Source organism: Pinus tabuliformis, chromosome 5_1, assembly GCF_031772625.1.
Source record: "Pinus tabuliformis cultivar Carrire ecotype Pingquan chromosome 5_1, CPIR1, whole genome shotgun sequence".
Classification (NCBI taxonomy): Eukaryota; Viridiplantae; Streptophyta; class Pinopsida; order Pinales; family Pinaceae; genus Pinus; species Pinus tabuliformis.
The window spans coordinates 952,917,780-952,941,428 of record NC_142305.1 but is presented as its reverse complement, the minus strand read 5'-3'; the positions used below and the strand labels follow the sequence as shown (position 1 = coordinate 952,941,428).

General features: G+C 38.5%; 2 protein-coding genes across 8 annotated transcripts in view; one reads left to right on the top strand and one right to left on the bottom strand.

Moving 5' to 3' along the window:
• LOC149167927 (uncharacterized) overlaps positions 1-23,649 on the top strand; it is a 451,255-nt gene that overhangs the window by 174,107 nt on the left and 253,499 nt on the right. The gene's annotated exons all lie outside the window — the stretch shown is intronic.
• LOC149167928 (uncharacterized) lies at positions 13,169-22,056 on the bottom strand. Its single transcript, XM_089432625.1, has 3 exons — positions 21,912-22,056; positions 13,589-13,695; positions 13,169-13,465 (listed from the first exon to the last, which is right to left on the bottom strand). The coding sequence occupies exons 1-3, from the start codon at positions 22,054-22,056 to the stop codon at positions 13,262-13,264; spliced, it is 456 nt and encodes a 151-aa protein (XP_089288751.1). The 3' UTR covers positions 13,169-13,261.

Below are 23,649 nucleotides of genomic sequence, written 5' to 3'. Positions count from 1 at the left end.
AGGACAACATGCACAGATCAGGTATTCAAGTTGGAATTTCATCCAAGACATTTTGTTCTTTGTCATAAATTATTTCTTCTCTTTTCCCAAGAATGTCAAGAAGGCTTTGCGAAGTATACTATGCTTGAGAAAATATCCCAGGCCTGCAGTTGATTCTTTCCCGTCGAAGATTGTGATTACCAAAGATTTGCATACCTTTGAGCTTGATCAAGATCCTTTTACCGAATTTTTTGATGATCATCTTCAAATTGATGAGCCTCAAGAGACCAAGGCTGATTCTATACTTGCTGTACATACCCCTACACCTTGTAAAATTCCAGATCGGTATAAACCTCTTGTTTTACCTTCTGTTCTTCATGCTTTCCCCAAAAACTATGATCTATACTTGCCGAGGTTCGATGGTGAATATAAGAATGTCAATGCCGAGCAACATGTGCAAAATTTTGAGAATTTTCTAGATCTTTTTGAAGTTGATGAAGAAGATGTTAGTATAAGGCTTTTTGCTCTTTCTTTGCAAGCCAAAGTGAAGAGTTGGTTCAAAGCCCTGCCTGATGCAAGCATTTCAGATTTCCAGCAGCTTGTCAAAGTTTTTCTCGACAGGTGGATGATTGGACAGAACCTTCTCTTGATTGTAGAAGAGTATAACCAGCTGAAAAGACTGCCAGGTGAGACAGTACAACAGTTTTCGGCCAGATTTAATCAAGTTTATTATTCGATGCCAGTTGATATAAGACCTTCTCCTAGATCTGCTCTCTTGCACTATCCGGGCGCCTTTGATCCGGAGATGGAGTTTCAACTGAGAGAAAAGAATATTGCAACACTTCACGAGATGCAAAACAGTGCAGTAGATGTAGAGGCTCATTTGCTGATCCGAAGGGCAAGAATGAAGGAAGAAGAGATGAAAAACATAGATCCGGCCGAATCAACATCTTTAGAGGTGAAACTTGACATTTTGGTAAGTGCAGTGGAAAAGATGATGGAAAAGGTCACCGCAAGAAATGCTTATGATGTTCAAGATCATGGTTCGCTGATTGAAGAAGAACAAGTTGCTGACCCAAAACATTTTGTTTCTGATCCCAGTTGTCATAGTGATTGTTTTATAGATCATTGTGAAGAAGAAAGAACTGTTGATATGACCTGCATGCTTGATGATATGTTTTATGCTGATGATTTGCCTCAGTTTGATCAGTATGATGATGATTATGTTCTCCAAACAGAAGCTAATCTTGCAGAAAAATCAGCAGCTAGTTTGTGGGAGGAAAAAGTTCATTTTCAGCAGCTTGAATACAATGTTCAGCCATCACATATCAGCTATGACATCGATGAGGAAAGTGCAGAAAATTGGGAAGTAAGTGAAGGATCTTTGCCTCTTTGTTTTGATTCATTTCAGTTCATCAGAGACAACTTCCATGAAATTAGGAATCAGCTGTCAACAAGTCTTGATCTAGACCATCTTGAAGGCAATAAAAACCTTGTTCAAGACTTCTCATATTCAGATTTGCAGCCCCCAAATGCCATTGGTTGTCAAGTTGCAGATGAAGGCATGGAAGTTGACATATTTGATCAAATGATACAAGAAGGTTCCCTACCTTTTTGTTTCGAATCATTTCAGTTTTTGAAGGGTAGGTTGTATAGTAAATCTTTAAATGGACAGCCTATAACAAATCAACAATCTCTCAGTGTAAATGTTGAGGATGAGACAGATGACAAAATTCTTGAGCAGCCTGTAGCATCAGATTTGCAGCTACCAAATGAAATTGAAAGGCAGATTACAGATGAAGCTGTGGCAGCCGAAATACATGATTTGATGATGCCGGAAGATTCTATACCCTTTTGTTTCGAAGCATTTCAGTTTATAAGGCAGAATCTTCATAAAATCTCTCAAGAAAAAGATGAACAGCTAGAAGGATGTCATACATTTTCAATGGATACATTGCAGCAGTCTTTTCAAGTTTTTCATGATCCAATAGCTGATGTTTTGGATGAGGTTTGCAGTCAAAGTCTTTCTCCATTAACTACATGTGAGCTTGAAACATGTGCTGATATGAATTTGATCCGGCAGTCAGTTTCTTTCTCATTTTCAGCAGAGGTCTCGTCACAAGGCTCAGATCAAAGTGTGCATTCATGGTATGAGGAGAAGAGAAGTAATCCATTGGATGAGCTAGGTCCCAATGTGCATGAACTTCAAGATCCTTATGCAGTGTTTTTGGAGGTGGATAGAGAATTCATATCATTCAACGGATCTGTTTCTAAGTTGTCATGGGAGTTGCCTTTCATTAGTTCTCTCTTGTTGGTCATAAGTGAGAACTTGCGGAGATTTCAAACAGCAGATGGGACACTTGGTTACATTGGTTGTTTCATTTCACTTGACCAGGTGATGAATGAAACTGTTAGAGTAGGTTGTGATGAATAAGCTCCACTTTGAGCATCATTTTCAGTTTGTCGGTTGTGTTTAAGTATTGAGTTAGTTTTTAGTTGAGTCATGAGTCCTTTGTTAGTCCATTTTCAGTCTTGTTGTTAAGTTAATTTGAGTCGGTTTTCAGTCATGCATTTCAGCTTGAGTTTTTGACTCCATTGCCCAATGGTTGAAAGCACTGGTCTGCTCTCCCAGAGGTCTGAGGTTCTTGGCACCTCCAAGGAGCTACCATCCCCATTGGAGCCAATGTTAGTGTCCGTCTTTCCAGCATTCCTCCAGTGATCAAATATGCTCTTACAAAGTGTTCTCAGAGTGTCAAGGTCAGATTTTGTCATTTCAGTGAGTCTTCAAGCAAAATTTGGTCACTAGGCATTAGGCCTAGGGTTTGCCCAAATGTCAGTCCATGTCATCATTCAGCTGAGCCTATCATCATTCAGAGGGTTTTCATTATCATGTCAGTGTCGAATGAGTCATTTTACACCTTATTCATGCTTCAGTTGTGCCTAGGCAAGGTCAGTTTCCTCTCCTAGGGTTTTAAAGCCAATTTCCCTTGGACGGTCAAGTTATCGGCAAAACTTGTATTCAGATGTTCATACACCTTCCCCTATCCTTAAAATACCCTATCAGATGCTTCCCATCACTGAGATTCCCCAAAATCCTCATTTTTGCACAAACCCTAGTTTCTAGCTACAACTTGGCAATTTTCTAGGTTTGGCCTGTGTTTTGCCCTTTTGGACCCCTTCCCCTCACTCAATCTCTGAGATTCCACTTTCCCCTACTTCCTAATATCCCTCCCTACTTCCAAAAATTTCCCCAAGAATTTAGAAGCCCCCTATCCCCTTCATTTCGCTCCATTTCGACAAAATCCCTTGTTTCACACATCGGGACAAGTTGCACTCAAATGATGTTTCAGAGCAATAAAATATGAATTTTGGAAAACTGAGAGAGGTTTTTGTCCACAACATGCCAAGAAAGAAAAACCTCCTTCACTTTTTGCACAGGTGTCATGGTTTGAGAGAAATGTCAAGAATACCGTTGCCTCAGGAGAATCAAAGACACCTCTGAAGTGACCTTGGGAAAATCAAGTTTTCTCCTAGCTTGGTTGGCCAAATGATTTTCTTGATGGGTAAAATGATAACTAGACACAAAGAGCTTTCCAATGAGCTATCATGGGCTCAATTTGGGGTTGAGGAAGACATTCAAAAGTTGACTGCAACAACACTCTTCCTTGAGGCAGCCTCATTTGGCACTTTTTGACCAGTCTTGGGAGATTTGATTTTTGACAGGTCAAATCAACTCCAAATTGAAAAATTCCAATTGGGTTGGAAAGTAGACTCAAAGACCTTTCCAACGAGCTATTGTGCACCCAATTCCGACACCGGGAAGGCCTCCAAAAGCCTCCTGAAAAAGCGCGACCCGTTGAGAGCTCTTCTGCAGTTCAAAAAATCAACGTGCGCGACCCGTTGGGAGGGGCGCGACCCGTTGGGGATTTCTCCACAGAAATTTGCCAGTAAGCTACCAAATGACCCCAAATCTCTTCAAGGTTGCAGGTAGGCCTCTGATCATCAAAGTATTTTGCTTGATAGAGAAAAATGAGCATGGGAAATGTGTTTTAATGCCATCAAGTTGAAATGAGAAGTTCATGTATATTTGCTTTAAAAATGTCAAAATGCAAGTAGAGATAGGGTTTTGTTTTGTTGCTCTCAAGGTTATCCCTTTCACCCCCTGAGGTCATTCATGAGGAGGGAGGGCCATCTCAGCAACCTTATGCTCCCGTTACTCGACATGTTAGCTCCACTCCTTTGGTCACTTATCAGAAAGGCCCAAGGGCCTTATTTGTAGCGGCTAGGCGAGTATTATCTCCACATCAGGTGGAAGGGGCCTCGCTTTCTTCACCAGCACAGGTACTACAGAGGGGCAAAGAGCCCATGATTCATGAGGATCCGGTGATTGATCTTGAGGTCAGTTCTCCTAGCCAAGAGGCGAAGGAGATCATTCAGCATTTCAGGGCTGAAAATGATGTTTTACAGAGGAGACTTGAGGGTGCTCAATGGACTATTACTTACCTGGAGCAGCGGAACAAACAATTGGAGGATGAGAAAGTGCTTGATGAGCTATGGAGGATTCGTAGCGACCGAGTCTTGAACCGTAGAAGACCCGGTGATCCATTGCCTGCTGATCGAGAGCCAATGCTCATTCAGGAGAATGCTCACTTGGAGAGGCTGTTGGCTAAGGCCAACCAAGAGAAAAGGCTGCTGAGAAACATGAAGAATCACTATTGGGCAAGAATGCATGTATGCAAGGCCAAAATGAAAATGTTCCAAAGGAGGTTATCTGAGGCTCTTAAGCGGAGGAAGAAAACCAATCCACTCCGTATCTTGGCTGAGGCATCCCTCAAAGATCATGGCACTCACTAGCATCAGCTACAGCACAAATCCCAAATTTTTTTGAGAATTTTGGGTAATTTTGGAATTTTTTGGAAATTTACAGGTTTTGGCTTCCCTTTGTCATCGTAGCTCCGTTTTGCAAAAACTCAACATTTCTAGATTTTTCATGCAAAGTTACACATGCCTAGGATGGACTTGAGTTTTTATGGAGTTTTGGGCCTCCAAAAGGTCAAAATACAGGCAAAATTTGACTTTCTGCCCCTTTTTTGAGTTGCAAAAGCAGTCTTGGGAGAATTGAGTTTTGACTGGGCAAATGACCTCCAAATTCAAAAATTCCGGTTGGGTTGGAAAGTAGACTCGCAGACCTTTCCAACAAGCTATCCTGCACCTAATTCTGATACCGGGAAGGCCTCCAAACAGAGCTCCAAAGTGCGCGACCCGTTGAGGAAACTTTGCAAGATTTGACCAGTTCAGCCCAGAAAACGCAGTTTGGCTCCAGTTTGACTTTTTGAGGTGGATGGTGGTCCTCTTGGATGTAATTGTGACACTTTTTGGATATTTTTACTCTTGTTTAACTCTTCTAGAAGATTTTTGCATGTAAAGGGTAAAAATTGAATGTATGAACTGGTTTCCAAGTTTATAGAGGCAAGTTGTTTTGACTGCCTATTTTCTAGTGCTTAGTTTAGAAGTGGTTCAAACAGCTCCTAGGATAGTGAGCTCGACCCCTAGAGGCAAGGGAAGAGGTTGGCTTGCCTATATTATGTATTTTCTTAATCATTTTCAGGGGTTGGAAGGTTGGACTCTTGAGGGAGAAGCTATCATTGTATATTTCACTTGTATCTCTGCAATTTTTGGCTAAGGAAGACCAGGGTTTTGCAGTCCTCTTTGGGATTCTTGTGGATTCATGTGTTGATGATGTGTTTCTCAATGTTCTTGTAAGTGTGTTTATGTGAATCATTTCCTTTCCTTTACTGCTGCACATTAAACAAATGAAGTGTTAAAGTAAGAATTCATGCTTGCCATGCTCTGCTTTTAAATTTGTTTAATTTCTATGTTTTCTACTGTTTAAGGAGAATTCAAAGTATTATTTGCTCTCCTTAGCTCCTCACCGGTCTTTTCCATCCACTCACCTCAATCAAAGGCATCAATACGGTCTCCTACCTCGCCCCAAAGAACCCCCTGCAGAAACTGTGTCAAATCCCCGCACCCAAAATTGCAATTCCTCAAAATTGCCACCAAAAACCCAAAAAACCCCCAAATCAACCTTTCTAATCAGTTTACTAGCCTAATATCAGTGTTACCTTGTTGGTCATCTCATCCCATTGAAGATCTACCGAGATTGACCGGAGAGAGCCTTCTCCTGCCCCGTAGGGCTAGCTACGACGCTGAATGGTTTGATGTAGCCTTGAGGTTTACCTTTCTCAGCCTGAGGTGAAATTTCAAGCGCTAACAAATTGTTGAACTCCTTTGTCATGCCCTTAGCAAAAAATTACCTTTCAATCAAGTCAAAATAATCGATCAAGCATGTTAAGCTTTTTCTACCATATTTTATGGCTTGGATTAGATAGTTTGATCAAAATTGAGCAATGTTGACTAATATCCCTAGACAATCGAGGTAGAGGTAAAGGCTAGAGAAGAGAAAAGAATCTAGATTCTATATGGTTGATGCATCTAAATGGTTGATGCTTGAATAATTAATCATTAAGGTACAATGGATGCCATATCTATCTTGATTTATGTACAAATATGCTTGCTTCTTCTACAATTAATTTGGTATTTTGGATGTTTTTTTAAATATAAATGCAAATATATATATATATATATATATATATATATATATAGTAGACACTTCCGAGATGCTTCGCTTCCTAGATTTTTGGGAAATGACACTTTTGTGTCCTTGCTTACAAAAAAAGTCTCTGCTTCATGCAGCATTAGTCTGGTACGAGTAGAGCAGTTTGTCATACGCGGGATAGATTCTTGATGCTTGGTGCCCATCTATTGTGTTGAAGAAAGTGTAACTAGGTTCAGTCTTCATAAATGTAATTTTGATATTTGTATTTATAAAATAAAATAAATATTTTTTTTGTTATTTATATCAATGAGTTTCTTGCTTATTGAATAGGTTTAGCACATGTCAAACTGCTATAGGTAAGTCAAAGAGTCAAAAGAAATGTTGAAGACCCTTAAGGGCATGTTACACCATGTATATATTTGTATTAGAGTCAAAAGAATACCTCCAAGCAAAGTCACAAGTCTTCTCCATGCAACGACATCACCAAAGAAGCTAATCCAAATTGGAAAAGTCATGTCGGCCTCAATTCTTCAAGTCAGCCTCAAGGAGGGACAAATCTCTATATATAAAGGTTGTACACTTCTCCAACGATAAGACACAATCACCTCTGAAATCAGCGAGAAAGAAGACAAGTTAAGGGTGAAGGGAAAGCGAAGAAAAGGAGCCTCTAGTATAGGGACTGAGGAAGAAACACCAAGCCTTGGAAGTCTGTTCTAGGGCCTATTACTTGAGTTTGTATAGAGCTTTCTTCAGTCTACACACATGAGTGTGCCTCGCATGTGTCTCGAAGCCCTCTAGTTGTTCTATGTACACTTCTTCCTCTATCACCACGTTCAAGAAGGCTGTATTGACGTCTATTTGGTGAATCTGCCATCCCATCTGAACTATTAGGGATAAAACTGACCAGATAGAAGTGTATCTGGCAACTGGGGTGAAGGTCTCCTCATAATCTATCCCTTCTTTCTGAGCATACCCCTTTGCCACGAACCTAGCATTGTATTTCTCCACACTACCGTCTGCAACATATTTGATCTTGTAGATCCATCTAGAACCTACAACTGATCTGTCTTCCGGCCTTGGCACTACCTCCCAAACATCATTCATCATGATAGAACTATACTCTTCTACCATGGCATCTACCCATACTTGATGTTGTGCGGCCTCCTGAAAGATGGAAGGTTCTGCAACCTGAGCTACCAATGCTTGGTACCTGTCAGGCTGTCTATGCTGTCTTTTGTTCATCCTAGGAGTTCCAATAAACTCCTCTGCATCTCTCAATGTCTGACGAACCTCTTTGCTGGCTTGACCACTAGTCGTGGGAGGTTCAACCATCTCCTCCTCATCCTGTCTCTGTTGCTCCATCTGCTGAGAACTCCCCGAATTTCCTGCACCTGAGGAAATAATGGTACTGGTCACAGTACTCGATCCTTGTGATTATCCTCTATCTGTTCCACTGGCTACCCCTGTGACTGCCCTTGTTGCTGGACCAAAGGAGCTTCTGCTGACTGATTCTGATCACCTGCAGGCATCTCACGAGATCTCTTGAAGGCTCGGTCCTCCATGAACTTTACGTCTCGTCTTACTACAATCTTCCTATTGCCAGGACTGTAGATTCTGTATGGCTTTGAAGTTTCGTTGTGCCCAATGAAGAACCCCTTCTCTGCAGTCTGATTCAGTTTGGTACGTTTATCATCTTGCACATGGAAATAAGCAACGTTGCAAAAAATTCTGAAGTGGCTAACTTCTGGTTTCTTCCCTCAGAAGTCTCCCTCTGGGGTTTTCTTCCCTAATGCTCTATGAGGAGTCCTGTTCTGGATACATACTGTCGTGTTACATGCCTCTGCCCATAGAAATCTGGGTAGATCCTGGTCCTATAACGTAACCTTTGCAACTCCAACAATGGTTCTGTTTTTCTGCTTCGCTACACCATTCTGCTATGCATTATATGGAGTTGTCCATTCTCTCTTGATGCCTTCCTTCACACAGAAGTCTGTGAATTCTTTATCAATATATTCTCCACCATTATCTGAGCGTAGCATCTTGATCTTCTTTGCTGTCACATTCTCTACGAGAGCTTTAAACTCTCTGAAACGATCGAAGACCTCATCTTTGGTCTTCAAGAAGTAGATCCAAGTTTTCCTGGAATGGTCATCAATAAGGGTGACGAAATATTCGACACTGCTGAGAGCTCTAGTGGACATTTGGCCGCCAATATCTGAATGTATAAGTCCTAACACGCCATCAACTCTACTGTCACTTCTTGGAATTGTTGCCTTAGCATACTTCCCAAGTATGCATCCTCTGCACACATCATCGTGTTCTGTGCTAAGTTTTGGAACCCCTGTCACTGTTTCCTTGAGCATCCTAAGTGCTCCATGGTGAAGATGTCCCATTCTCCTATGCCATAACTCATTCAACTCCTTCCCACTGCTACTGTCATTGCCTATTAGTGTTGTTGGAGAATTGATCTGTAACTGGTACAATCTGTTACTTCGAACTCTAATCTGTCTTACCTTTTTCTAGCTCAGGTGTTTGACATACACTTTCTTCCCTACGAAGTGAATATCATACCCCTTATCCTATAACTAGGATACTGAAATCAGGTTCATACCCAATCCTGGCACATGCAATACATCTGTAGCGCTGGTGCTTGCTCCTGATTCCCTCTGAAAATCTATGGTACCTCTCTCTACTGAAGTACATTTTGTTCTGTTTCCCATAGTAATCTGGAAGTCCATCTGCTCCTCCTTGTAGCTAGAGAAATATTCTCTAACCCTTGTCATGTGCGCTGATGCCCTACTGTCTATATACTAGATACCTTGTGAAGCTGATCTTGATAAGCAAGCAAATTCGTCCTCCAATTTGGAAGACAATTTGAAGTCTCCTGAATGTTACTTATGTCCATGGCTATGCTAAAAAATTTATAGTGTGCTATTCCTCTTTTCCGACTCGACGCTGGCTCTACTCTAGCAAATTGCTGCAAAAACCCTCTGCGTCCAGCTAGAGATCTGCTCAACAAGAAAATTTGAGCTTCTCCCTCCATCTCTGGAATCACTTGCTCTGGAAGGATCAAATTTTTTTGCCCCTCAGAAAAATTTATCTTCCTCAAGCAATTCGGCCTCCTGGAAAAAAGACTGCACTGCCCCTTGGGAATTTCGACCTGCTACCCACACTAAGTAGCGAAATTCCTTATTTTCGCTTGTGAGCTTACCGGCTAATCAATTGTGCTTTGATACCATGTGAAATTTTTATCTATTGCAGACACTAGAAATTATTCTTCTAACTGAAAATTTAATTATGCAGCTTATTTGCTATGCCAAACAAAAAATAAAATCACAACTGCAGTTTTCACCATAAAAATACTATGGAAAATAAAATATTGGAAACTGAGAAATTCTAGCACACACACAAGAATTTTGACATGATTATTTTTTAGACAATTGTCCCCTGAAAAACTCAATGCAGGAAAACCGATGCAACAAATGAGGGTTTTATTATTATTCTTCAGCAGCTATTTTGAGTACAACTATTTAGATGCCCAACTGACAATCTAATCTAAGGAAAATACTGACAAAATTTAGTGAGGATTTTTCTCTCACCCCACAACTATTTTTTGCCTCCGAAATTACCTCCCCACCCTCTACGTCGTGCCTCCTGCGTCACCCTCTGTTCAGAGCTTATGTTGGCCCTTGAGAATTTTGGCCTTCCTTCCTTTGCCTCTTCTAGAGACTAGAACCCTTCCTCTTGGAATACTGTTGTCGTCCTCTTCCGCCTGCTACTCACCCTCTGGCTCTATCTTCTCTGCTGAGCTATTGCTATTGAGAAAATCGAACTGCCTGGGCAACTGAGTATCTGCACTGGTGTATCCTCCATCACCAGATTGATCTCCTCTTATAATGCACCTTTAGAGCATCAACGACCATGATTAAAACTTAATCAATGGCTAGGATTGTTGTCCTTTGAGATAATTCTAGGTTAATTAATCATGCTAGAGCATCTAAAATTTTTTGTTGTTTTAAGGTATTTTGGATGACCAATGTTATGAATAGTTAAAGATAGGTGCTTAAACCTTGATAATGCTGAATTTAATGAAAGTGCTATTTGTTTGTCTCTAAACAGTTAATTGATTTTTAGTTGAATGAATAGCAGAGTTGAAAGGGTTATAACTTACTAAATATTCAAACTGAGTATTTAGTTAAATATAAGACAGAGCGCAGGTAAACAATGTTTACCCGCTCAACAAAATGTATTTAATTTTATGAAGATGGGTGTGACAATTTATAAATATAGAGGAGTTTATAATAACAAACAATTCTATAAACTAATCTCTAATTATTGATTATAACTTCACTAGGAATTTCAGATAAACTGACATTCAGTTTAATCTTACCCAAGGTCGTCCATTAAAACTTAAATACATGAAGAATAAAACAATGAAATGATAACATGAGAAAGACTCACAAGGAGACAAACTATTTGAGGCAAATCCAAAATCCTTTCATTAATTTGAAGCAAATCTTCAGTTTGATTACAATTCTGCTTTGAAAAGCTCATCCAAGGGTTCTGTTGTCGCACAAATTGTCACGACAATGCTCAGACCGGGGGCTGTCACCCTGATCCCCGATCTCTCCGTTTAAGCTGTCTCCCGAGGCTAAGGGGGGTAGACCCTATAAGACAAAGGAAGACCAACTGTGGACCAGTTGGCTTGGGAGACACAGCAAGGCAATACCAGTACTTGATTGATTTTAGGAATTAATGTACCAGTGCTTTATGGAGTTAATGACTGAATGATTATTTATCAAATACTGCAGAAATATGAACTCATTAATAATCATTTACCATCAAATAACCCAAACAAAGATTAATTTTGCCAAATGCGAGATAATTGATAAATGCTCAATGGCTTAACAATATTTCAGCAATTAAAATTCGAAAGATTGAATGCTTTAAATAACCACGTAATTTTAAATGCTAACCAGTTATCACTTTCATATAGTTAATCTTCAAATGAACATTTAAGCATGTTTAACCACATAAAGAAATGATAAATATCAATCCCACATCAAAATTTTAGCCTCAGCAGAAAAGATATATCGCAAACATGACAATCCTTGAGCCAAGACTGAATCTGGCAAAATATTTCCAAGTTTTCTGTATTTTTATATTTTCAAATAAAACAAAACTGAGCTAAGCAAAAGCTAAAGTTTAAATAGATGAAACTTAAATCTAAAAAATCTAAACTATAGAACAAAATAAAAAGTCTAAAGATTACTTTTTATGCTTTTTGGGAATTTTTTATTTTTTATTTTTATAAAGTAAAACAAAACTAACCACTAAACTAAAAAAAATGAAACTCGATTTTTTTTTTTTTAAACCATGTCATTTTACTGATAATCTCCATGATTTTCCGGAAGAGGCCATTTCTAATTTTTTTTTTTCTCAGGTGGTGATTCAGTCGCTGTTAGAAAGCATTTAAACAGGTTTACTTGTGTAATGATCATATATTGTAGACTTCCTCAATATAATCATGAAGATGTCAAAATGTGACTATTTGTCCGTTCTTTAAAGGGTGATGCTTTGAACTGGTTTAATAATTGTCCTGAAGATTCTTTCAATTCTTTACAAGACATTGTCGATGCTTTTAAAGATAAATATGGTGATCCAGATAGCTCGCCTTGTGCCCCTAAAATTGTGCAACAGAATGAAAATAATCTTGTAAAAGGTCCAGCTGTCGATGAAAGATTTCAAGACAATTCTTCATATCAGAATGTGCCATCCACCTGTACCATTGCAGATCAAATCCATGATAGTGGAAAAGTAGGGACAAATTGTAAAAACAGTGTTGACAATGAAAAGGAAGATCAAAAGCAAATTATACAAGAACTAACGCGGTTGGTAAAAAATATGGAGATCAATTAAACTAATTACGCCAATGATGTGAGAACTTTATGCACCCACCTGGAAAAACGTAATAAGGAGATGGAGATCATGAGAATTAAACACTTTGATTACATAACTGACATGCAAAATCAACATGCTAAGGAAATTGAGGCCACGAAAACTAATCATGACACAGAAATTAGTTTTATGCAAAGCAAGTTATCAGGCTCAATGTTGCACGAAGCGGGAGCGAAGCGGAAGCGTTTTTTGGAAGCGGGGACGCCGAAGCGTCATTTTCCAAAAATCTAGGAAGCGAAGCGTCCGCGGAAGCGTCTGCTATATATATATATATATTTTATATTTTTTTGCATTTATACTCAAAACAAACATCCCAAATACCAAATTAATTGTAGAAGACATGAAAACATGCATATTTTTGCATAAATCAAGATAGATATGGCATCCATGATTCCATTGTAGTTACTAGTATGCACAACAATCATCTATATTCTAGCTATTACAAACATACATCAAATTTTTAAGCATATTATAAAACATAAAACATTTAAGCATATTATAAAACATAAAACATAGAGCATATTATGATTTATCTAGCAAGTGAGCAACTGTCAACATTTGTCATGTCCAAAATTCAAATAATAATGTTTACAAAATATGTCACTTGGCCACCGCCAAGCCAAAAAGGTTCAAAATTCAAATTCACAAGTCTACAAGTCTAATGAGTAATCTATGACAAAAAGTAGTAGATTGTGAATATATCTACTAATCTCTCCTCCTTCCACCACGAATAGAACGTGGTGGCGGGCCTCCACGTGGTGGCAATGAAGAAGATGGTGCCTGTGGAAGTCGTGGCACTGAAACTGATGAAGAAGAACCCCCTGCTGTTGGTGTTGAACCATGGAACCTAGGAACCAAGGGACCAGATGGGGGTGGGGGTGGTGGCATATCAACACGGTCATCATCATCCTAGAATCGCTCAAAAAATTCATGCAAAAAAAAAAAACACTAGTTAACAAAAAAATTAAAAACATGAATTAGAGAAATGCTTTATAAGGGAAAATTGGAAAATTCATACCACAATGGACATACCTGGATAAGAGCATCCTCTAATTGCTCTAGTCGCAACACTCCATCCTCCAAATTGGGCTCCTCTGGATTCTTGTCCCAAATCAACAAATCTTTATTAGACTTTGCATCTTCACAATAATGGGACAACAATCGCAAGTTGTAATGAACATAAACCAAGCTCTCTGCCCGGTCTAAATTCAACCTGTTCCTTTTAACACTGTGGATGAAAGAATAAGAGCTCCAACACCTCTCTGCAGAAGAAGTGTTTACCACCTGTGATAGCACCCGCAATGCCAAACTCTGTAGAAGTGGAGTACCCCCTCCATGCATGTTCCACCACTCAAGAGCAGAAAAAGTCTCTCGATCTTTAATTGCATGCATGCTCCCAAATGGACCAGTGTTGAGCGTATAGTTGCTCACCTGTCTCCGTACCAATGCAGCCTCCTCCTCATCAGGGATTAATTTACTCAATGCAGCCATATATTTTTTGTGAACCTCTTGATCTTGGTGTGGTTTTCTCCTACTTCCCCCCCCAGGTGCTGGTGTTGAAAGCCATGATGGATGATAGTATTTAGGTGTCAAAACATATGCTAATGCATGCAATGGAACATTTAGCATTTCCCATCGGTTTTCCACCTCTACACGAATATAATTGTACAAGGTGATATCTCTAGGCTCAACAATGTCTTTAATCTGCCCCAACATGCTATCCATTTGCTCATACACCTCCCCAATTACTGGTCGATCTGAATCTGCAAACTTGATCATGTAATAAATTGGTTTGGTGAATTGCAAAACATATTTAACCTGTCCCCAAAAGTGTCAAGAACATTGTCCTTGACTGCATTAGCACCATCTATGTCAGTGTTAATTTCATCCCATGTTTCAGCACACACCAGATTAGTTAAAGCTTGTCTCACCTTCACTAGCCGCCTAAAGGTGAGGTAATAACTAGCAAATCTTGTCTTTGCAATTTTAAGCAATTGCAACTTGGAGTAAGTGCCATAGAAGTAGTTTACCCTTGTATGCCTTGTGATGAATTTAATGAGCTGCTTCCCTCTCCTGTAAACCTCAACAATCCACCCACATTCTTTGTGTTTCAAAATATCATGCATCAAAAGGTTCAATGTGTGAACCAGGCACCCAGACCAAAAGATCTGTGGATGAGTACGCTCAATAATTTTTCTTGCTGCCTTACAATTTGCTGCATTATCTGTGATCACTTGAAACACATTATTCGGACCAACATCTTTGATTGATTTCAATAGGAGATCTGCAATGTTTTGTGCAGATGCAGTGATGGAGGAGGAGTCATGACATGCAATAAATACTGCACAACTAGAAGAAACACCAAGAACATTTATCAAATGTTGGTTTCTAATATTTGTCCACCCATCTGATACAATGGATACCCCAGAATCTACCCACTCATTTGTAAAACGTGTCAAAGCTCTTTGAACCTTAGCTTTTTCTCTTTCTAATAACACTGTTCTAGCTTTCTCATAGTTGGGGGCCTTGTATCCTTTTGGGGCTTCATTGATGGCCTTTACCATTTCATGCCAATAGGGAGAGCGAAGCACATTGAATGGTACACCGCAAGCACAAAGAAAACAGACTATCTTTCCATCCACATCATCCCTCCCAGCAACATTAAGGAAATCCCCTATTGTTCTTCTACCTCCAGAGCTTGCAGAAGTACCATGAGGAGATGAGCAACTACCAAATTTAGAGGTTGCACTTGATTCAGAATGAGTTTTTTGTTTCTTGTTTTTTTGTTGTGCAGCCATCTCTATTTGGATGTATTTTCTTCTTTCTTCAGTTGAAATGTTTGGGCAAATTTGTACCTCCACAAAACCCTTTTTTTCATCACTGTCCAGCACCCCACAAAGATGCCTCCTCAGACGGGTATATGAACCACAATATGGTTTTCCTCCATGACAACCATGAGGGCACACAAATTTGTAAGATCCACCACCCTTTCCCCCATCAAGTTTGGTCACATAGTTTCACAAGGGTGTTGATGTAGCTTTCCCATCTTGTGTTTCAGTGTCCCCTTCAGGTTCATCCCCTTCCTCTTCAAACCCTTCCTCCTCATCATACATTGGGTCACTCCTATTAGGACCATCACCAATGTCCTCTTCTGTTTCTTCCCTTCTATTCCTCACCTTTGCCATCATTAAAACCAAGAGTGGAATGATACATAGAAACCAAAAGAACACCATCTTGGAATATGGATATAGGTGGTGGACAACCTGTAAATAAAGGAGCAAGTAGAAACAATGGGAAAGAGTAGGAGAGGGAGGAGAAAAATACAAAAAAATTGTCAAAAAAACAAGGGAGTTTGGGGTTTGAACTTACCTCTTTAGCTCTTGTAGATGAAGTCCTCCAAGCTCCTCCTCCTTCTCCTAGCTCCTCCTTCTTCACTCCTCCAAGCTCTCCTCTCTTCTCCTCTCCTTTCCTCTCTTCTCTTCTCCTCTCCTCTCTTCTCTTCTCCAACTCTCATAAACTCAAAGTGAGAAAATGAGGAATGAATGGGGGCTTTATTCTTTTCATTCCTCACCTTAACCTCACTCTAACCTCACCCTAACCCACCCCCTTAATGTTGAGTGAACATAACTTAAAAAAAAAATTAAAAAAAGAGTGTTTTTTTCCCTTGGGCGCGCCCCTTTTCGCCGAAGCGTACGGAAGCGTGCGCGAAGCGGCTGCTTCCTGCTCCGAATCGCCGCGCTTCGGAGGCCCGAAGCGCCGTACGAAGCGCGCTTCGGAGGCATGGAAGCGGCGCTTCGGAAATTCCAGGAAGCGTCTTAAAATGCCGAAGCGCCGCTTCCGAGGAAGCTTCCTAGGCGCTTCCGTACGGGGCGCGCTTCGGAGCTTCGATCTGGGGGGGGGGGGGGCGCTTCGTGCAACACTGATCAGGCTTAGAGGAAAATATGACGACCATGCAAGCAAATCATAAGAAAGAGATAAACTCTATGCAACATTGCTTGATGACCATAAAGGAAAAGGATGATAAAGTAATAAAAGATATGGAAGCTAATCAGATATGTCTTCAGAATAAGTTATTGACCATGGAAGAAGACCATGCCAGGGAAATCAGTGCTATAAAGGTTGAGCACTCTAGTTAGATGGATGCCATTAAAATACAGTTTCAGAAATTTCAATAGCAGTCGGAAGATGAAAGAAACCAGGGAACGTCAATAGATCAGGAGCCTCCTTATCTGTTACAGCAAGCTCCATCTTATTATGAGGTCCTTTGTTCCATTGAAAAGTGGATAAATGAAGGTGACCTGGATAAAAGGGAAATTAATAATCAAGTTGATGCTCACACGGTTAATCCACCAGTCATTGAAGATCAAGTTATAACTCATGGCACCTGTGAGATTGATCCATCATCCTTGGCAGGGCAAATGCAGAATGAAGAAAGACATGTCACGCATATCTTACATACTTCATCTGAGAGCTTTGAAGCAAAAAGTTCCACGTCATCAGTGATACAGCCTGCCACGAAGAAAAAGCGCAAGAAAAAGAAAACGAGAAGAAGATTTGATACATCAAACGGCTGTGAGCAACTTGATTTTCGGATAGGAAAAAGTCCTACCATATGCAGAATTGGACATGGCACATCCGACAAGCAACTGACAGATTTGCTTGAAAGCAGGCAAATGCTCAGTATACACTATATTGAACACATCTGATGCCATGGGGCATCCTCTGTATTTCTAACCCTACTCCTTGTTTTTTCAACATTTTCATTTCTATTTTAGGATTAGATTTACTTTTCATGTTGTTAGACTAGTTAATAAATGAAGAGCTTATATCTTTCCTGTGCTTAATGTTATATGATGATTCTTGAATGGACGTTACTTATTTCTGTTGTGTGTTGCGTGGATGCAGATTCTGGATTCTCACATTCCTACAGTGCAGCAACGTGTCCCCAAGTGGAGCCAGATGTTGACCACTACGTGTCAACTTCCCATAGCAGTACACCCCCTTTTTCGCAAAAGGGATAGCGCTTAATTGACATGTCCATGCCATTCAACAGTCATCGTCGACTTGATCATGTTATGTTGTAAACCTAGTTTGCATGTGTGAATTGTAAATAATCTTAGCAGAGTTGAGTCATGTATGTAAATTGCCTAGGTGGACCTAATTTTCTAGTGATAATCTACGTTCCGGAAGGTTTTTTGTCTCACCGATCCATGATCAGCAGAGTTTTCCTTCAGCCTAACCCCAAAGTCGGAATGAATTTTGTCATTAGAATCTTAGGGGAATCCTAGTGTGTTGATCTGCTAGATTATATTTGATTGCAGAACTGGGTAATCCATGAGGGTCTATGTCAAATGGGTTTTCCCCCTTGAGATGTAAAATTGTAAAAGTCATGATGTAAAGTGTCTTGAGGGTTAAAAAATGTTTTAATCCCTTCATAAGTCCTAAGTCCTAGGTCTTAGGTGATTTTTCCAAACGCTAAGTTCGAGGATTCAAAAATAAAAAGTAATTAAAAAATTAAAAAAAATTAAAAAATAAAATAATTAAAAAATAAAATAAAATAAAATAAGAATTAAAAAATTAAAAAATAGTTAAAAATAATAATAAAAATTTAAAAATTAAAAAAAATAATAAATAAATAATTAAAAAAATAAAAGTAAAATAAAATTTAAAAATAAATTAAAAAAGAAACAAAAATTTAAAAAATAAAATGATAAGTCAAAATTTTTGAGTAAATAAATGCAGAATTTTAATTGTTTAATATATTAAAATGCATTTAAAAATTCGACGGATGAGATTCAAAGAAATCTTGATCCTCATCGATGGTCGAGATTAGTTTGACATGGATCACTTGAACTAGCTGTTGGGAATTTTTCCTTTAAATAGGGTGTTAGGGATCATTTGAGATCAGATTCGATCTGTGAGTCTTGTGCTGAAGAAAGCTCTCTTGTAAACTTTTTCTTGTGCAATAAAAAAAGACTTTGGGGTTGAAATCTTCTTGGTGTTACTCTCCTGAAGTGCTGTAAGCTGTTTCATTTTTCTGCATATATTTAGTTTTAGCCATTGGTAATAGTTTGATGAAGAGTGATGTTGAACATAGGTATCTTGTTCGCTCACTAGGGTTTTAATGGTAGTAGAATTTTTGGAAATAATGGCAGGTATCTCCATTAGATCTGGAATTTAGTATTGTTTTTTCCCTCTTTATTGATGGTTGAAGTGAGCTGTGCAGGAAATCTAGATTGAGAAGATCAGTGGGCGTTTGGGGAAGTTCTCGGCTGAACCAGCCAACTCCCGCAAAGCATTTTCTTGAAGAGCCCAGCTAGTTTTAATTCTGGGTCTATTATTTTAATTTATCTTTTGAATGCATGAGAAGTTTTCTGAAGTGCCTCGTACTAAATCTAAAGTTTTGAAAATATTATTGAGGATTTATTGACAAATCTGGCTGTTGTAGAGCCATAAATTTGTAAATATTGTAATTTTTTGACTGGTTTGTAGGGTTTTATTTTTGCAGGAAAATTTTAGAAAAAAAATTTGTTGCCAAACCCTCTTCTCAGCAACCAAATCACGCAAGCCTGCAAGTGAGCAGTTAGTAGCAAAATCATTTTCTCCTCCATGCAATCATTACTGCTCATCAAACCTGCGTGTTATCTTCTATGTTTGCGTTCTCTCCCTTGTTCCTGAGCTACTATCAAGCTGCCTGTTCTATGCAGACACCATCAAACCCATTTCATCGCAGCTAGCTCTATCAGCCTCTCACGTGCTCCCTTTACCTGCGCAGTCATATTCTCATCTCTCCACGCAGCTTTTCCTCTTACGCCTTTCAACCTGCAAAGAAAACGCTACCAATTCCACCTGCGTGAGATCTCCCGCGTCCTCTCTGCTGCCTTCAGAACTTGCAAATGCTTCAACGCATTTGATTTTGTTGTCATATATTTGGTCAGCGTGAAGGGTTTTGAGGGACGTGACAGCCATTTCCATCTACGCAGTCTTCGCCAGCTTTGCGTTTCTTCTCCACTTCATCGAGCTATCCTTGCACGCTATCGAAACCACTGGCTGGCCATTTGCCCGCAGCATCCCCAAACTCTGTTGCTCTTTCCCTTGTGCCTCCATGGAGCCTTCGTCCTCCCATCCGTAGTTGGATCCGCCGTCACTACTTTCCTGCACGCAAGCCTGCAGAAGATTTCGATTTTTCCTTTTTTTATTAATAAGTGAAGCTTAATGTTAGCATAGTTAGAACGTTCTAGGATTTGCGTATATTTTTTTATGAGGCGTGTGTTTAATATTTTAAGTGTTAGTTTTTAGATATAGTTTTGACATTTAGAAAGTTTAGTTTAGTTTTATTTTTATTTTTTATAAATAAAAATAAAAATAAAATAATAATAATAATAATAATAATAATAATAATAATAATAAAAAGGTTCTTATAAATTAGATTCCGGTTTAGGTTTTTAGGATTTAGACTTTTCTGAATTTAGTTTTAATTTTGAACCATTAAAAAAAAAATCATGGAGTTTCATTTTTTTTAGTTTAATGGTTAGTTTTGTTTTACTTTATAAAAATAAAAAATAAAAAATTCCCAAAAAGCATAAAAAGTAATCTTTAGACTTTTTATTTTGTTCTATAGTTTAGATTTTTTAGATTTAAGTTTCATCTATTTAAACTTTAGCTTTTGCTTAGCTCAGTTTTGTTTTATTTGAAAATATAAAAATACAAAAAATTTGGAAATATTTTGCCGGATTCAGTCTTGGCTAAGGATTTGTCATGTTTGCGATATATCTTTTCTGCTGAGGCTAAAATTTTGATGCGGGATTGATATTTATCATTTCTTTATGTGGTTAAACATGCTTAAATGTTCATTTGAAGATTAACTATATGAAAGTGATAACTGGTTAGAATTTAAAATTACATGGTTATTTAAAGCATTCAATCTTTCGAATTTTAATTGCTGGAATATTGTTAAGCCATTGAGCATTTATCGATTATCTCGCATTTGGAAAAATTAATCTTTGTTTGGGTTATTTGATGGTAAATGATTGTTACTGAGTTCATATTTCTGCAGTGTTTGATAAATAATCATTCAACCATTAACTCCATAAAGCACTAGTCTATTAACTTAATAAAATCAATTAAGTGCTTGTTTCCCTTCATGTCTCGCAACCCAACTGGTCCACAGTTGGTCATCCATTGTCCCATAGAGTCTACCCCCCTTAGCTGCGGGAGACAGGCTTAAATGGAGAGATCAGGGATCAGGGTGACAGCCCCCGGTCTGAGCGTTGTTGTGACAATCTGTGCGACAACAGGTTCAACCCATAATAACTCGAAGGAAGAGTTATTTATACAAAATATTGATTTTATAGAAAGATCCTTTAACAAAATATAAAAATAGTACAAAAATATAGGAATCCAAAAACTGCTAAGCTGCTGGCACTATCTTCAAGGAAGTTGTTGATGATCTGGCCCCCAAAATGTGCTGCCTCGTTGTCTGTCAGTTGGTGATGAAAGTTACTCAATGATTTCACACAAGTGATCCCATCTATCTTCACTTGGTATAGAAAGATTAATTAATTTCCTATAGACTTCATCCACCTCAATATACTTTTCAAAAGTAGGCTTATTGACAAAGATATGTTTAATTTCATGTTTGATCATTAAATCAAAGTTCAAAGCCTCTAAGAAAGCCTTCCCTGTAAGATGACCTTTGATACCTGCAAATTTAGCTTTATCAATTGCAATTGTGTAAAGCTTTTGGCAATACTCCTCCAAACTGATCAATCTGTCATTTGGTGCTATTAGTCCTAACAATCCTCTTTGGTTAAGCAAGTTGAACTTAAAATGAAATCTCTGGACAACAATTTTCAAAGTCTGGCACTTTGTCTCCAACTGAGTTGTAAGATTATTTTTCTGTAAAACTTTCTTAATTTCTAAGATGGTTTATGTCCTGTTTGCAATTTGAATTTCTTCTAATTCAGCTCTAGTTTTTGAATTCAACAACTTAATCATATCTGTGGCCTCATTTGGTTTATCTTCAAGGGCTGCTCTGACTTCTTCAAGAGCTGTTTGGTTTCTAGTAATAAGCTCTTCTTGTTCAAAAATAATTTGTATAGAGGGCCAACCTTCAGTTATAGCTTGACTTATATCTGCCCAAATGTTTTCCTTGACTTGGGCCAAGGTTTGAGCCATTAGTGACTCATCTTCCAATTCTTGAATCTTCTGGGTCAGTTTTTGGGTCTTTTGCATCTCTTCTACATAAAAAGTGTCATTATTTATTTTTTTAGTCTCCATATTTTGAATTTCTTTTGAAGTTTTATATTTTCCTGTCTCTGGAGAGACAACTCCTGTATAACTTTATTTAGATCACCTGTCGTTGATGTAGACTTTGTTGTTGCTGATGTCGATTCCCCTGTTGTCCCTGCCACTGTGATTGGTATAGCTGTGATTGGAGCTATGGACACTTGTGTAGACTGTTCCTTTTCCTTGAGCAAAGTTTCTATCTGTTCCTCCATCTTCTTTATTTGTATATTCTTCTCAATGATTAGTTTGAGCATTTCTTCTTTATGTTGCTCACTTTCTTCAATCTCCTTGGTTTGAGGATCCTCTGTAGAAGGTAATTTGAGCTACTTCCTTAGTGTTGTGATGTCTGCATTCTTCTTGTTGATGATGTTTGTTGACCACTGGAGTGGCACCTGATGATTATATGAAGACTACATGCCCAAGGATGATCCAGAGGACACTTGTACCATCAGATATCATCAGTCAACAGAGTTTTTTTAACTCTACTTCTATCTTCTCATCATCTTTCTTGTACTCAGATTCCACACCCTACGGGGAATTGTAATAAGTGATACTAGTAATGATGAGTTTTTGAGTCTGTAATAGGGCTAGGATGTTGGGACTCGATCAACAAATGAGTACACCTTGGAGTGTTTTTTTAATCCGGTTAATTATCCTTTCTTTTTCAGAGGTGGATAATTTTCTGGGTTTTTCCACTCATTTTTTACCCCAAAGTCGGGGTGACGGTTTGAAGGTTGAGCCCCTAACACATCTTAGTGCTTAGAGTCGATGTATATTATCATAGTAGATCACACAAAAAATGAGTGGAATTTGGTTAGGTATAGGTAGTCATTTTTTAATTTTTTAGATTTCCCGTAGGTAAAAAATTGCAAATAAAATTGTATTTAAATTGTAATAAGTGTAGTCTAGAGAAGTTGTATGGGGTATGAGTAATCAAAATTACACCTCTCACCCTCAACTTTTTACTATGACACACTTTGAGGGGTTAATAATGTGTTTTGGACCCTCAAAACCCACTTTTCCTAAGTTTAGTGGGAAATCTGACAATTAATTTAGATAGAAATTAAATAAATGGAGAAAAATAAATTTCCACACATGCTAAATGTTGTGGAAATGAAGTGGAAAATTATGGGGGAGTTAAAGTGAAGTCCCAAGGTAATGTGGACTCCTAAAATCAAGGAAAGGACATGTGCTCAAATAAAGCCAAATTTCTGGCATTAAAGGAGAAAACTGTTTGCTTGGAAATTCGAATTTGTGAAGTTAATGCACATTTGCAAGGATTTGGGAGAATATTTGGTGGAGATTTTTGTGGGAAATTGTCCCCACATGGGTTATCACCCATATATACTTATCATTCCATCATAAAATTCGAATTTGGCACATAAAAGAAGAAGAAAATGATGTCCACTTGCCAAAATTCGATTCTTACATTTGGCATTGGAGCTCCATTCAACAAATTTGAATTTTTCTTTAGGATTGTCACCTCATGCCACTTGTTTAATCACTTCTAGATTGGGATTGGCTCCCATAGTTCTATATAATAGAGCCTTGAGCTCTCACATTGTATAATATTGTTACTAGCTATTGTGCTTGCGGAAGCACCGTTGCCTTGTACACTTTCAGAAATATCAATAAAAACTTTGGGGTTTCATTCATGAGGTGTTCCTCATTTTCGAGTGTGATGAATTGTTGAGCATTGATATAATTCCTTTTACTCGTGCTTTGATCTAATTTGCTTCCATATGCTCTTGTAAATTTGTTAATGTAGAGCTATCTTGCATTCACATTTGATTTAGAAGTATGTT